General features: G+C 37.6%; 1 protein-coding gene across 2 annotated transcripts in view; it reads right to left on the bottom strand.

Annotated features, from left to right (window-relative positions):
- Positions 1-1,538: 1,538 nt before the first annotated feature.
- The window catches only part of SIDL (SIDL trafficking protein particle complex subunit 10), a 32,941-nt gene continuing 18,066 nt past the window's right edge, over positions 1,539-16,413 (bottom strand). The window contains exons 16-20 of one of the 2 annotated variants that reach the window (XM_022076699.2): positions 15,700-15,930; positions 15,116-15,298; positions 13,533-13,710; positions 9,012-9,146; positions 1,539-5,979 (exon numbers count right to left, since the gene is read on the bottom strand). In XM_022076699.2, the coding sequence (XP_021932391.1) occupies positions 5,822-5,979; positions 9,012-9,146; positions 13,533-13,710; positions 15,116-15,298; positions 15,700-15,930 (885 nt within the window). In that variant the 3' untranslated portion in view covers positions 1,539-5,821. The remainder of the gene's footprint in view (positions 5,980-9,011; positions 9,147-13,532; positions 13,711-15,115; positions 15,299-15,699; positions 15,931-16,413) is intronic. The other variant, XM_022076700.2, reaches the window with a different exon arrangement.

Here is a 16,413-nt window from a genome sequence, read left to right as displayed (position 1 = left end):
TTTCAGCCCTGGCTTACGATGTATTAGCTCAACATATGATGTCACTTATTTCTTGTAAGAAAGTCAGTCACAAGACACAGCTGTTTTGCTTTTATCTTGGACTTGGCCCATCCTCTTTCTAATTTTCGCAGCAATCTCAATAAAGTTTCAACCATTCCTGGTTGATTATGAACGAAAGCACACCGTTCCAATTTCTGTTAACACTGTTAAACTCAGTTTCAAGCACAATACTGACAAAGTTAAAACTGTACCAGCAATATGTACTGTAGTCGAGTGAAAGGTTCAACAAAAGAATAACTATACACTTTCACAGCATTCCAAGTACAAAGAAAACAGCAAACTACTTAAACAAGAGAGAAATAGAACCTATCACCCTAAAATCCATCATGCAACTGATAATAATGACTAAAGAAGAAATTCAAGAGGTGACATGTTTGTTGGGTCACATTGTTGACTTCACTATGCACACATCAACCACTTGTATACAATACCAAGTACTATTGGCAGCACAGTACAAAGCTGTTAATGCAAGCACACATCTAATCTTTCCTGTTTCATCTCTCTACTTTTAGATGCTTATTAACATACTATTTTATGATATGTCCCTTCTTATTTATTTATTCGGCCCCCCCCCCTCAAAATTTTGCCACACTAGGTGACCGCCTAGTTTGCCCAGTGGTTAAATCAGCTGTGTTTACTACAATACATCCAAACTGTAACTGCACAGCATGATATATGCTATTTTACCCAAAAGGAACAGAGTTCAAAACCCTACTGTCAGGGTGCATGTGAGCATCAATTACAGGCATGAAGTGCAATTTCTGGTTGGGTAATTTTATAGTAAAATCCCTGTTATACCTCAAATAACAATGCCAAGTTGAAAAGAAAGTCAGTTACCATACAAGTTATAAAAATTTACAGTCATTTTTCTCAAAATGTATGAATGGTCAGTTAGTACAATGTCATTCCAAGCCCACAATGTGTTCAGTACTTCCAGCCACATGCCTTCCTGCAGACACTGAGCTCTTGTAGCAAACACTAAAACAGATGGCAGTCTTCTGGGTTGTTGCACCACGTAGTCTGGTGGAAGATTACCAATGTTTTATAGGTACTTGCTGCCTCTCATCACCCTGATGATGGAGGCAGCAAGGGCCTATGAAACATTGGTAAACTTCTACCAGACTGCATGGCACAACCCAGAAGACTGCCATCTTCAGACTCACTCCTGTCAAAACATCAGATCCTTCTAAGCACTAAAATCTTCTTATAGACAACATTAAAACTTGCAATAAGAATGTAAAGAAAGCAAGTACTACATTACATAGGTTACAGAACAACTCTATGAAAAATTTACATTTGTTATTCCAACTAACGGTACCAATATATTATAAGAATATTATGTGGAACATTGTCTGCTGTCTGAGGTATATTTGACATACATTACGTTTCAGAAGTTGGCTCTACTCCTGTCTTCAGGTAATTCATTGTCATGATCCAACATAATATTCATGTTGTGAATAAACTATTGTCACAAACACTTAGAGAATTACTAATATATTGTCATTAATTTGTGTAGAATACACATTACATATCCTGTTCACAGTGATCAAGTTAATTATTTCACAGCAGTCAGAGAGCACACACAGTAATGTTCAAGTACAGTGACAATATTGCCCCTACTTGTACTACAGCTCATATGGCGTGCCCACAAAACTATTTCCAACTCTGCTCTCTTGTCCCGCTAGGGGGCATATTCTGTCACATCTTTCAACTGAAAGATCATATTGCCATCTATCAGTAACCATATTAACTGTGTTTTGCCATTATTAGTGGCCAGATAAACTGTATGCCCATCACATAAATTGAGCCAATCATGCTGCCATCTGTCAGTGGCCATATAAGCTATTTGAAATCAGACCCACTGGAAAAACACCTTTGAAACTTTCCTGCTTGATGCAGAGTTTGACTTTTCTAATCTGTTCCTGTTTTACCACAGCATAATGCATATGTTGCTACTAGTAGTTAAAGCTGGCTTTCTATAGCATACAAATGGACAAATATTAAAAGCAGAGAACAATATTTTTAAATGTGTTAATTATATTAAAAGCTTTGAGAAACATAAACATTGTATTGCAAGAGAAAATGCTATCTACAGGCATTTTGAGGGTTTCAGATCAATCAAATGTGCAGGTGAGTTATGCATTTTTTTATGTAAAACTTCAGCTGACAAGATGACAGACATCGCTTCTGAATGGTGATTGTGTATTGGCTGTGTACTTAACCTGTGGTCTATATGTACCTAGGCTGTATGCATTACCATGCCATGCACCGCAGTGCTACTGACATGATCACACATCTTTGACATGTCATTTTCCTCCTCCACTGATAGATTTATTACTTTACAAATTAGTCATACGTGTCTCTCATAACAGCCTTAAATAAACTCTATTTTTGTTAGGTAACATCACTTAAAAATACATTCATATTACATCAATTACAAATGTTTGATCCTAGCACCAAATTCAAAGAACATTTTTTTGAAAAGGTATCAAACATCTTACTGCCAAAGAAAATGACAGTGGCACAAATAATCAATAACAATGAATTTAACAAAAATAAATAAGCTATTTCAATTTACATGAAAAGATGGTAGTCTTCACAGTTTCTGCACCGTGTAGTCTTCTGAACAATGGTATACATCCAAAAGATGACACAGTGAAGCAACCCAGACCACCATCGATGAGCACACTGCCACAAAAACCTCAATTCCTACAAAAAAAGTACTGAGTATAAAGATATGGATAGGAATTACGAAAGAAAATTTAGAGAAATTAAGCAAAGAAAATAGAACATACTTTCATGAAGTACTCTTAAATAATGTCTTATTGCTAATTACATCACACACACAAACAAACAAACATCTTCAGACTTTAACGTCACACTTTAGTGTCGTGAGTCGCACTAGCATGCTGCTGAATTGTTAAACCCTGGAGTCTAGCCGACAGCTCCATAGTATGGTAATTTACATCCCCTTTTCCTGCATGATAAAAGTTAAATAATAATGACATCAAAGATAGCTAACTATCTTCTGGGTTGTAATACCATGCAGTCTGGTAGATATTTACCAATGTTACAGAGATCCTTGCTGCCTCCATTATCAGGGCAACAATGATGGAAGGAGCATGGACCTCTGAAACATTGGTGAACTTATACCACACTACACAGTCCTAGAAGTCAGATGACAGCCATCTCTGTACTTGCCACTGTAAGAACCTGAAATCCTACTTAATAAAACTTCGTTCATTGCAGGGGTAAATTTAGGAGGAAATATTAAGCAGAAGATATGCATTAATGACAACTTTCATTCAACTATGTTATTTTAATTGCATGTAAGTGTCAATAATTTTACTAACTATTGCTGTATGAAATCATATATACAAACAAAACGGTTTACACATTAATGATTTCATATATCAAAACACTGCATGGTATGCAAGGTTTTAAGATAACTATTGCTGGTTCATATTTTATCTTCAAGAAGAACTCTGATCTGGGACAGGAAGTAAATAAAAGCATTGCTCATTTTGGTTTGGTCAGATATTATAAGTGAAGTCAGTGATGTTGAAAATCCTCTATAACCTGGATAAGCATCTTAAACTGTGATGCAAATGATTATCACAGCAATGGAAGACTTTTATATCGATGGTGAAGTAGTAACACTACCAATGAAGAGGTGGAGAAACAATAAAATTCAGCATGAGTTTAGCTTCACAAGCTCTGTTATTCTTGAATACATCTTTATGAATCATGAGTACATCATCATACCAGGAAACAAGAACAGAATTAGAAGTGCCATACCAATTCACCTTGACTGATGAAATTCCACTCTAAAGAAACTGCTGGTAAAATACTGTTTGCTGTATTCTAGCACCAGAAGGGAGTGATTTTTGAAGATGAGAAATTAAGCCAGGGACATGCTTGCAGCATGAAAATGCATGCCATGATGTCACACCCTTTCCACCAATTACATTTAGTTCTGATAAGCGACATCAGAAAACCAGAGAGAGACCAAAGACAATTTGTATGTTGAGGTACATACTTATTCAATGAAGTGTGCAGAACATGATGTGAACTATAATACAGTATATTAAGTGCACTTAAAACAGTTTTTTCCAACATTTACAGTTTTCATATGAATCATACTTAACTGTTATCATTTTAATAGTATGATTCATTGTTCTGTCTATTCACTAACAAAGGAAGGCTTAACAATGTCTGGAAGCAGTGAAAATGTGCATGTCCCTAGAATTCTTACTCCATGCCTTTTTCTTCTTCAAAATGCTGGTAGCCACTTATATGAAGTGGTGTTACAACTAAAGGTCAAAATAAAATAAAAAATTACTTTTACTTATGAAATGAATTTGTATTATTGTGTCACTTATTATAAAAGATGTCAAAAATAAATTATCTTGTGCATGTAAGTGGAATAAAATTGTAATTACCACAAAGATTTCATAAAACCTTTCTTCAGACTGATGGATGCAATAACTATATATGGCTTTGATTCTAATTTCTGAATCTTCCCAGTAAAATTACCATAGGATTTCTTTTCCATACCGCAGTTTTCCCAGAAACACGGATAGCAATGTTCCTTTCTTAACTTTGCTAATGCAATCTGCTGTATCATGCAAGAAACACAACTAAATAATTACAATAAATATACAACAATGAATGAAAAAGATTCAACGAACCCAACTGCATTTGACCATGTGTTTGTTCCTCTTCTTCCTCCTCCTAAGACATTTACACTTTAAGTGGGTCAACTGATCAGGTCCTATTCCCTACAATGCATCAATACATTTATTTAGAAATTTATGTGTGTGTGTATTCAATCTTTTCTTACATTCTAATATAATTTTTGATTATAAAACTAACACACAATGTTACAAAATTATAATCTGTGACCACGACAGAATTCTTCTTGTTCCTCTGACAGCCACACATATTGTAACCTTACTGAAATGGAGCATACAGTTAATATTCACTTATATAACAATAACATTTAATCTCATAGTAATCCCCCAAAATTATGCTTTCAAGAGCATAATTATGGTAGCAGTGGTAAAAATGTGAGCCATTCTTGTTCTCACAACAATGTATCCTGTGACCTACTTATTCTTTCCTTTAATGTGATATTAAATTATATACATTTTACCCTGCGACTCGCAAAACAGTAAAACAAATCTCTAGAATGCAGCGCAACTTGCCTACTTCGCAATATATCATTGTTGCATTATTACCATCTACCTTGCAAAACACATTCCAGTGGAAATTGGCACAAGTTTAACATGCTGACATGGGAGTAGAAAAATTGAAGTCCCTGACATTTCTGTCCAAATTTAAACTTAGTGTCATTTACTTAACATGGAATCTTGAAACAGGAAATATACAAACTCTATCAACAGTGTGTTCCAACAGTTCAGGCATTCATATTGAGAAAACACCAAATAATCTGAAGTCGTAGATGGAGGAGATACATCAGTGCAATATTTTGACATTTTTGTACAGCTCATATTCATGCCTTATAATTATTCTCTTATTATTGACTAATATCCATGTTTAATATATAAAATTCGGTGGCAAATGATACTTTTTAAAGCTAAGAAATACACAATTTACACTTGGGTCCTTGTATATTACACGTATGTTCAAAGAAGATCCAAATAATGACAAATGTGACAGGAATCACACACTGAGAGAAAAGATTGAGCAACTCTGGTTTTCTTGGTCCCTTTGCTCAGTAATTCCTAGAAGTTTTCTGTCATGCCAGTGAAGCATCAGTAGCTGAAGAGGCTGTTGCAGATGGTAGAACATGTACTTGCTGGGCCTTGCTGCTGTTGTAAACCTGACCAGGGCTGAACGGTTCTAAACGTGGGTGCGATGTAGTGTGGGAACTCAATTCAGGTTTGCGATTTGGATCTGCAACAAATGGGCCATATAATATACTCTTTCTTGGATTATGTAATGACACTGTATCAGTCAGTTAATTAGCAACTTATTAACTGCAGGAATTAGGCTGAATAAGATGTCAGGTTGATTATGATTAGGGAGCATAATTTTAGGTGTTAAAAATATGGAAAACATTTATTTTTATGTGCTTTAAATGGTCTAAAAACCAGAAAATATTTCTTTAAAAATAGTACCCATGATTGCCCCGGCTCACAGAGCCATTGCTGCTCACCAGTGTTTGGCATCCACAGGTGTCGTGGTTCTTAATCACCCCCCTTACTTGCATGATTTGTCACTAAAATTGAAAAAGAAACGGACATGTTTTGATGACACTGAAGACATTAAAAAATCTGCGACCGACTTCCTGGAGGCTATCCCTATGGACTCTCAGCAATGCTTTGAAAAGTTCTATGATCGTTGTAATAAATGAATTGCTGTAGATGGAATGTGTTTCGAATAATATGCAATAAAAAATTTACTTACTTGAAGATAAGTATTTTTTAAACCAATCTGTAAAAATTTGGGAAACAATGTGTATTCTCCACATCTCATGATATGAGTCTTGGTATGGTATTTAAATTTCCTTTTCCTATAAAATAGATGTTAATAGCTAGAACTGGACAAAGGAAGCTGATAACATTTTGTAAGATTTTACAAATTTAAAAAAAATCTATTAGATAAATTAGAAAAAAATTCACTGGTACAGAAGGAATTGGATCTAACATGTATGAAGAATGGACAAGGACAGATTACCACATCTAATTTTGAAACAGAAACCAATAAGAAGAAGAAACAAAGGGCGCCCTTTAAAATGATTCCTAGATGATTGAGGCCAGAATGGGTCACAAGGCCCAAAATCCGTGATACTTAAATGATGATGATTAGACAAATTATGCAGTTTCAAGCTATATGTGAAATACAATAACAGCAATGTGTCAACAAAACACATACTAGTGGCTGAAATGTATAAACACCTAGAAAAGTAAGACAGTTATGTTGGCAATAACTGTTCTTATTTTCTGCCACTGTAATCATGCTCTGCACCCATTTGACTCAACTATGAGATCTTAAAATTCTTGTTCAAACTTCACCCATTAAACTTTTACCAGGTATGAATGTGGCTATCAAGGAAGCACTTGACCAAATATCATGGGTGAGTGATCAACACTCCTGCTTTGTATACAGAAGGTTCTAAGTGTGGTCCACAGACTTGTTATTCTAATCAAGGCAAATTTTGGAATAGCACATTAAATAAGGCCATGACCATTTCCTTTCACACCCCTTCCAATTTATTATTAATCAACCTGTTATTAAATACTATATAATCTGAGTTAATGACAGCATCATCCAGTAAATGATAAATAAATAGGACAGAAACTGTTCACCAAATATGATTTTACAGCAGTAAAACAGTGAGAACTTCATTACGTTAAGACAGAATTGCCATGAAGTTCTGTACATGCTCTTTTTCTGCAGAATACTTTCCCATTAAATCCACCACATGACTGAGAACATAAAAGACACATTTGAATACACAAAATTCAAAAAGCAGCAAAACGGATCTTAATTTTCTGACGAACACAAATACAGTGGAACCTCGATATAACACAGGCTACGGGAGACAGCTTCAGCACCCACGTTATATGTAATCATTTCGGGGGACATGATCACAGCCGCGGTATATTGAGGTTCCACTGTACTACATCTTTATGTCCATCAGAACAAAATTTGTCTATTTTTCCTCACCTATCTGTATAATTTATTTAAATGTTCAACAAACAATACAATGAAAATTATGTTTCCATCTTTGTGAATTAATAATAAAGATATCTGTAGACTGACTGCCTTTCTGGACTCCATGTTCACTGACTCTGTTTAATACTCAAAAGATTCTGAAGAAGATCCAACCTGTGTTACTCTGAAGCTACTGGAAAGAACAACAGACTGTTTGATTAATGTTAATTATGACTTGACACTTTTAGAAACTCCAGAACAGAACACGTATATCATATGGAAATCTTACAAAATGAAAACACTACTGGTGAAGACAGTGCAAAGCGTACAGGATATCATCATCTTTACAAACTAAAAAAGAATATGAAGAGAAAGAAAATATGCAAATAGAACAAATACAAAGTAGGATTTGAGGTTTTCACAGTAACAAGTATGAAAATGGCTGAGTCATTTCCCTGATGATGGAGGCAGGAAGTACCTCTGAAACAACAGTAACCATCTACCAGACTACATGGTGCTAAACCAGGAAGACAGCCATCTCCAAAACAAATAATGAAAAGGGATGAACATGAAACATGGAATCCAGTTCTTGAGAATAAAGGAGCACATATAAAACATACTGTGGTTGTCTCTCCATAACCGTGCAACTGTATAATATAAGGCAGCATTGACCCTTTCACGTGAGTACAAATATTTAGTTAGCATGGTTATAAACTGCCTTAAACATACTGTGTGTTCAAAAGTTCATACTGAGTGCCAAATAATGGGATTTTAGATCATTTATACCAGTTTATGTTTCCCACAAACTATGATTTTTAATGATATATGATATCACTGCATTGAAGATGTCAATGGTGGTATTCTGGACTGTGACATCATGTGGACTTGTAGGTGGTTACCTAAATTTCTGAGGAACATAATGCCTCAGTTTTCAGGATTTGTTGCTTCAAAACAAGGTAACCACCTATAAGAGTACATAGCATCAAAATACAGAAGACATTTTTACTCCCATAAAAATTTGAAAGTTTCATATTCATACTTACAGATGGCGAACAGTTACTTGCGAGCTGAAACAGTGTTATGATAAATAATTTTATAGCTTACAGATTTGGAACCCTAATGAAATGCAGAACCACTAGAAATACATCATAGAAACCCAAGTTTCCACAGACCACATTTGAAAATCACCATTCTATTCAAATATAAATTAAATATTAATTGTTTCTATGCATACATAGAATAAAAATATAGAAATAAATTGCACGCACCTCTTGAGGAAGTTTTCTGATCTGCAGGTATATATTTAGAAAGCCGTACTAAGGGTAATGGAAGAAAACCACCAATCAGAGGCATTACATCCAATGTAACATTCTGTTTGTCCACACTGTCCAGTGAAATAACACCTGCACACACAATTCCCAAAAAACAGGAGAGAATTCAGAAAATTCACATAACCACTGCACATTAACACCATGAAAAACACTTCTAGGAAGAAGGAATTATAATTTAAGAATGTAGTGTGAAGTTGTATGAGCAGTGACACTTGACCACATTCTACATTTACACACTAAATTCAGAGGATGAAAATTCACTGCCAAGGGTGTACAATCTCTGGATTAAAAAATATACACAGTATTGTCAGAGGCTGGATCTATTTATACTTTCAGATTAAAGGAATGGGTACCATTCATGTCAAAAAACAACCAAAACTTAACACTAGACTCATGAACTTACATAAAACAGATGTAAATTATCCACCATTTAAACACAAAACTTTGTTTATACTTCAGTATCTTGTACCTTTAGCATAATGTCCTCATACTCCCATATGTAAAGACAAAGCAGGAATAAGAACTGTGACAATAAAGAATGTAATGCATACAATGGCTTACAACCACCTTATAAATTCCATACCCATTTATTACTTAATCTTTATATTTCTTTTGACTGTACATAACTTGCACATTTGAATGAAACAGCACCATTAGACAAAGAAAAATGTTCCTCTAGACATACAATGTCAGTGCCAGATGTACTTACCTGTTACTTCTATACACAAAATGGTACCATAAATTACAGAGCTGCAGAAGATAGACTACTACTGTGTTTGCAGAACATGTTTAATTTGTATGGTTTATGTTGACACATTCAGACTTGTGATGAGGAATTTATGACATCGCATTCTCTCTGTTAAATGTGTGCAGTCAGACACTTCTGATAAGACATCCATTTCTAGCACTTATTCTTGGAGGATGTACACTGTGCAACAAATATAAAGAAAATGCTCGACGTTTTCTAAGTCCCAAACTGGAAGCGATTGAATCAGATCCTAAACCTTTCCCCACTCATCAGGTTAAGATTCTATTTTGTCAGACTGGTTCCCATATCTCAAACAGATTCCTCGTGCGCAGTTTACACATTATCCTGATGATGGAGGTAGCAAGCATCTCTGAAATAATGGTAAACTCTTAACAGACTACACAGCACAACCCAGGAGACAGCCATCTTGCATACTTCCTGTTGCGAGAACCTGAAATCTTACTTAGCTGCCCCCATCCTTGCATTGAATCCTTTAAGCAACTCAATAATTATCTTTTATGTTATTGACATATTTGGATGGTAATAAAGATATGCATTTAAAACACCTTGGGCTTGCATTCTCTCCACTGAACAATTTTTCACTATCATCAGAATTAAAACAAAGTACAATACAGTGTGATTTTCTTTGCTTCTTTATCACCATGGCATGTTGCTGTGAAGCAGATTGTAGAACAGCCCTGCTTCACTAGCAATAAAATATTGTTTCTTAACTTTGTAAAAGACTAGGTAGGGATTTCTTTCAGTGCTCTACAGTGTCTTCACTGACAATTCCACTTTCACCACATACATTCTTATAAGAAATACTGTGACATTTTTAAAATTAGCCCAGTTGCTCATTTGAAACTTTAAAATTCCCTACTTTCAGTCTCAGGACCATTTAAGTACCTTTTTTCCATAACATTTCTGTTATCATTTCCTGAAACCAATTTATTAGCAAATGTTCAAGTTCTTCTTGTGGTGAAGCCTCGTATTTTTCTTTTTTACATATGCCCTTATACCTACTGTATTCTTCTCCAAATATACAGGCTTTTTGTAATATTGTGGAGACAGCCCAAGATACTTTGTCATATCAACTCATGATACAGGTAGGTTTCTTTTCAGGACTTGGATGATTTTAATTTTCTGACTTACAGCGAGTATGTTTCTTCCAATGCCATGGTATTCACTATTACAAAATTAATTTTACAACTAAAATTTTTTGACAACATTTGCTAACAGCACAAATAGAACGGGTGGTAAGTTCTTTCAAACACAAAACACACACAAAGACCAAGGAGAAACAAGTATCATGCAGTGCAATTGTTGCTAGTGGTGTACAGGTGACACAAGTATGTGACCTTGACCTTCACTACATGCTATTTCAGATATGGTAAATGCTGCCATCCCTGAAAACATCAGTTCAGCCACACAATCATTTATTACCATAAACTGAAAGGAAGTGCCTCATCGTGTGTTGCCAGTTTGAAGAGTTGCAGCATATTTAGTAAATGCTATGTAATTATTACAGCTCAAATTCACCTTCAACATTACAACACTAAAGTAAAATAAAGTAAAAGTAAAGCTGTCCCATTATGTGCCATGTAGGCGCTTGGGGGGAGACGAGGTATAGCTCCTACTCATTCTTGACCTCAGCACTAGATGGGGGTGAGTGGTCAGCATCATGCCCCGCTTTACCCCTGGGAAAGGATCGTGGTACCCATTGGATAGGATGCTGGGTGGGCCTCAGAGTCGGTCTGGACGCAGAGGCTAGAGGAAAAATCCTCTGCCCGCATCAGGGATTGAACCCTGGTCGTCCAGTCCGTAGCCAGTCACTATACTGACTGAGCTACGCCGGTACACTAAAACATGCATAAAAATAATGAATTTATAACTATAGTATTTTTCAGCGGAATTGGCGGCTGAGTCGAGTTCTGCTCTTTATGAGTGAACAATCAGCGCAAAGAAGGTCTGTTGGTAAGGAGGGAGACCTCAGACTGTTCAAAAACCCTCGCGATAGAAGCATCGGCAGCTGCACTGCATTGTTGCCAATTCTTACATGTTCTATGCGTAGTGTTGTAACCATTCACTGGAAACCAATGTTCTGCAATGCTACATCTGGCACCATTCTATGTTGTTTCCTTACTATCTCGCCCCTCCACCTCCCACCTCTACTTCCTACCATGGCAAAGTACGAGGTGCGATCGGAAAGTTTCCAGACTGTGTCAATAGAGGGCGAACCGGATGTAGTACGAGCTTCTGCCGCTACGGGGTGCGGCCTACATTCATAGTGAATCAGTGTGCCAGCCGGCATCATCGAATTAGCATTTGTTTCTTAGTTACGGGCGTTTTGGTAGTGCATTACACCGACCCTCCTGCGATTTCGGAATGGCGGATTTTCATGAACAAATCAAATTTTGCCAAAGATTCGCCAAAACGGCTACGGAAACCTATGAAATGCTAAAGCAAGCATTTGGGGAGTCCGCAATGGGTCGTGCACAAACTTTTGTGTGGCATTCACGTTTTAAAAATGGCCGAACCTCTGTCGATGATGACGAGCGTTCTGGACGACCATCTTCGAGCACAACGCCCGAAAATGTTACGAAGATTCGGCAGGCCATTCACGAAGATCGACGTCGTACCATCAACGACTTGTGCGACATTGTTAGGATAGGCTATGGGACCTGTCAGCTGATTCTAAAGGAAGAACTCCACATGCGACGCATCATGACAACGCGCCAGCGCACACCGCCCTCAAAGTTCGGCAGTTTTTGGCCTCAAACACCATGGCCGTCATCCCGCACCCTCCTTATTCGCCGGATTTAGCTCCGTGTGACTTCTTCCTCTTCCCAAAGATGAAAATTCAGCTAAAGGGAAGGAGATTTCAGACGATAGAAGAGATTCACGCAGAATCGCAGATGGTGCTTGACAGGCTGACAAAGAAAGATTTCCAGGGATGCTTCCAGGCTTGGCAGTGGCGCTGGGATCGTTGTGTTCACTCCCAGGGGAACTACTTCGAGGGTGATGGATGAATTTAATACCTGAGATAAGTGTACGGGTTTTTATAGGCGCAGTCTTGAAACTTTCCGATCGCACCTCGTACATGTGATTGGTGCACGCTTCAGCTGCCAATTCTGCTGTAAACTGTTATAATGCCTTCATAAATAATCAGAGGATTTTTGGTTGGACTACAGAATGTCAATTAGTTGTTCAAATATGACTATTTTAAATTAAGGAGACACATGAATGCAAAACTAGATTCATAACTTCATCTAGGTAAACCTGCATCAGACAATTAGACTGATATAAAAAAAAAGAATAATGCACTGCTCAGTATGTCTTTATGGGGTAAATGTAAAGTTTGAAGTAGTAATTACTTGGCTTAACAATGATGTATCAACTATATGTAATATTTAGAATAAGATATGTTAATGAACATAAGATAAGAGAACAACCATGTACATTAAACAGACTGATTCTTGGCTTATTTAACAGTGCTTTCTGAACTGCATTTGCTTTTAGTATAAAAGAGAATTATGACAGTGAAGTTACAGTATAATCCTGACAATGAGCACAAAAACCTCAGTTATGGCAGCCAGTGCTACGGCCAAAAGTTGAACTAGGTACCACCATAATACAATTGAAACGCTAACCTGCGTCATGAGATGAAGTTTTACCCTTAAAATTTCGATATCCGGACATATTTGACTTACCTGCCGTCCTGCCACACACAGCCCACATGGATTGGTCTGCCAACACCTCATACATCAATGAACTGTGAGAGCTGGCATTGACTCGTTGCACATCAAGCTGCAGGTGGCACATCGTTCCTGCTCGACAGAACTCACTGCCTTTTGTCGGTTCAACACGAGACTTCACCACAAACAAAGTCTAATGGAAGCACAAGGAAATACAATAAGACTCCATGAAGCAGGTTCCTCTGAAACACTGGTAATCAAGTAAGATATAACCGTGATAGAAAGAGTATGGCTTACAAGAACTTCATTATCATGAGAAGGATCTTCAGCATTGTCAACTAGTTAACGTTTTTTATATGTATGGGAAGTGCTGCATAAAGTCAGTGCTTTATTCTAGTATAATCATCATAATGAGTGATTCCTAATTAGCTGTGACTCTCTCTTGTATGGTTTTCTGCACTGACTGTACTTCAATTTTTTTTACATAGCTATTTACAGCTGTTGATCTGTAGGGCACAGTTAACACAACCTCTGTACAGTGTGTCCACAAAGTCCCTTCGAGGTTTTGAAAAATTGTGGCGCACAAACAAATTGAGCTAGCCACATGCGGTTTGCAGCAGATTACAGTGAAACTCTGGAAATTTTTTACTGACCTCAGTAGACCTCAATGTGGGCTCCCTTGGTAGCACGGAAAACGTCCAGAGTTTCACTGTAATCTGCCACAAACCGCATGTGGCTAGCTCAATTTGTTTGCGCGCCACAATTTTTCAAAACCCCGAAGGGACTTTGTGGACACACCGTACATCTACAAATTCAAGGGTAAGACAGTTCACATTCTGGAATTTATAACATGTCACAGAATGTCTGAGAGGTAGAGTAAACAAACCTACCTACCTCCTCCATTACGAGATGGCCAAACACACAATGTGGTAATTCTGTTAGTAAACGTGAAAGGAAAGTATGCATCATAAATTCTTTCCAGAACTCTCTTTCATCACTATTTTACAGTATTCCATCCCGACTTTTGATTACTTCGTTCAATCTTGGAAATCAGTTCCAAGTATCGATAAAGCATGTGTTTTAGCTGTATAGTAGGCTAGCCTGTGGCATAACACGCAAACTGGAAGAACTATGGTCATGAACAATGAACAGAGACCTTGAGTAAAATTAAGCTCTGCGACCTCAACATTTACTTGGACCACACCAAGCATACATGCATCCCTATAGTCATGGCTGTTCCAATTTGTTGTATACAATCCATTATCTGTAAAATGTATAGTTCTTTCATTACTTCTTAATTTATTTTATGGTAAAAATCATCTTTAAAAATATCTGATCAGCTCATATCACAAATTTTTACAAGGTACAAAATTAATTCACATTGGAATACAAACATACCTTGTAGAAAGAAGATGGCTGTCTTCTGGGTTGTTGCGCTGTGTAGTCTGGTGGAAGTTTACCGACATTTCAGAAGTCCTTGTTGCCTGATGATGGAGGCAACAAGGACCTCTGAAACTTCTACCAGACCACATGGCGCAACAACCCAGAAGACAGCCATCTTCAGAATCACCACCATGAAAACTTCAAATCCTACATACCTTGTAGTCATTGATGTCAAAGTTACATCGATACAGCTGGGTCTCATCTTCACTGACAAGCTTTGTAAGGTTAATGATTGGACTGTAGTGTACTTTAAATTCAGTTTTTATAGGACACGTGTCCTCTACGCCGCCTACATCCAACTGCCACATGAAAGACACATTCAGGCCACTGCCCACAATCTGAAACAAACAGCATCCATGCACTGAGATCTGCAAACTGAACACTGAAGATTGCTGTCTTCTGGGTTGTTGTGCCGTGTAGTCCGGTAGAAAAAGCGCAACGACCCACAAGACAATAATCTTCAGACTCACCGCCGTGAAAACCTCAAATCCTACAAACCTAACACTGTTTCAGGGTAACAATGCAAGTAAAATGGTTTGTGTTTTGGTCTGCATGGCTATCAACCTGAAGCAGACTCTGAAGGATCAACACTGCCAACCTCTAGACACAATCCTGTCAGTTCCATCCATTTTCCATTATTGTAATTTACTTTAGCATAAGAGTATCTGCATGAAGTGGGAATATTTACAGCTCTGTAGACAGCAAAAAATGTTTCCAGAAAATAGTGAGATGAACTTGCCAGTTTCTGTCCACTGGTTGGATTCAGAGACCCCAGCCTGACATCTTGGTTTCCTGTGAGAGTGAGTGTCGGTTCTGTGAGCTCAAGCATTTGAACATTTAGTCCAATGACAAGGATCTGCACAAATTTGCGCGTGTATGCAGTATGAAGGCGGAATGAAGACATTAATGGTGGTTGGAAGTGGAGTGCGATGTTCTTTTCTTCAGGTTTCCAGGGACACTGCAATGTTACCTGTAAGTAAGACACATGCCAGTGGCAGCTTATGTATTCAGCTCAGCAAGAATATTCTTAATTAGAAAGCAAGAAACTGTAAGCATATACAAACTTCTCTTATAAATTTAAAAGTGACCTTTAACATTTCACTGCCACTAGAACACAAGATCTGGCTATTTAGTATGGCTACCCTTATTGCTAGGGAGCCGGGATAGCTCAGTCAGTATAGTGACTAGCTACGAGCTGGATGACTGGGGTTCGATCCCCGACGGGGGCAGAGGACTTTTCCTCTAGCCTCTGCGTCCAGACCGGCTTTGGGGCCCACCTAGCCTCCTCTACAATGGGTACCAGGGTCCTTTCCCGGGGGTAAAGCCGGCCGGGGCGTGATGCTGACCACTCACCCCCATCTAGTGCCGAGGTCAAGGAAGAGAGGAGCTATACCTCCTCTCACCCCAAACGCCTAAATGGCGTATAGTGGGACAAACTTTACTTTACTTTACT

This window comes from Zootermopsis nevadensis, unplaced genomic scaffold (assembly GCF_977971745.1).
Source record: "Zootermopsis nevadensis isolate Lab colony 2312 unplaced genomic scaffold, Znev_1.0 Znev_ptg000010l, whole genome shotgun sequence".
Taxonomy (NCBI): domain Eukaryota; kingdom Metazoa; phylum Arthropoda; class Insecta; order Blattodea; family Termopsidae; genus Zootermopsis; species Zootermopsis nevadensis.
The sequence above is the reverse complement of the archived record's forward strand: the minus strand, read 5'-3'. Positions and strand labels throughout refer to the sequence as shown.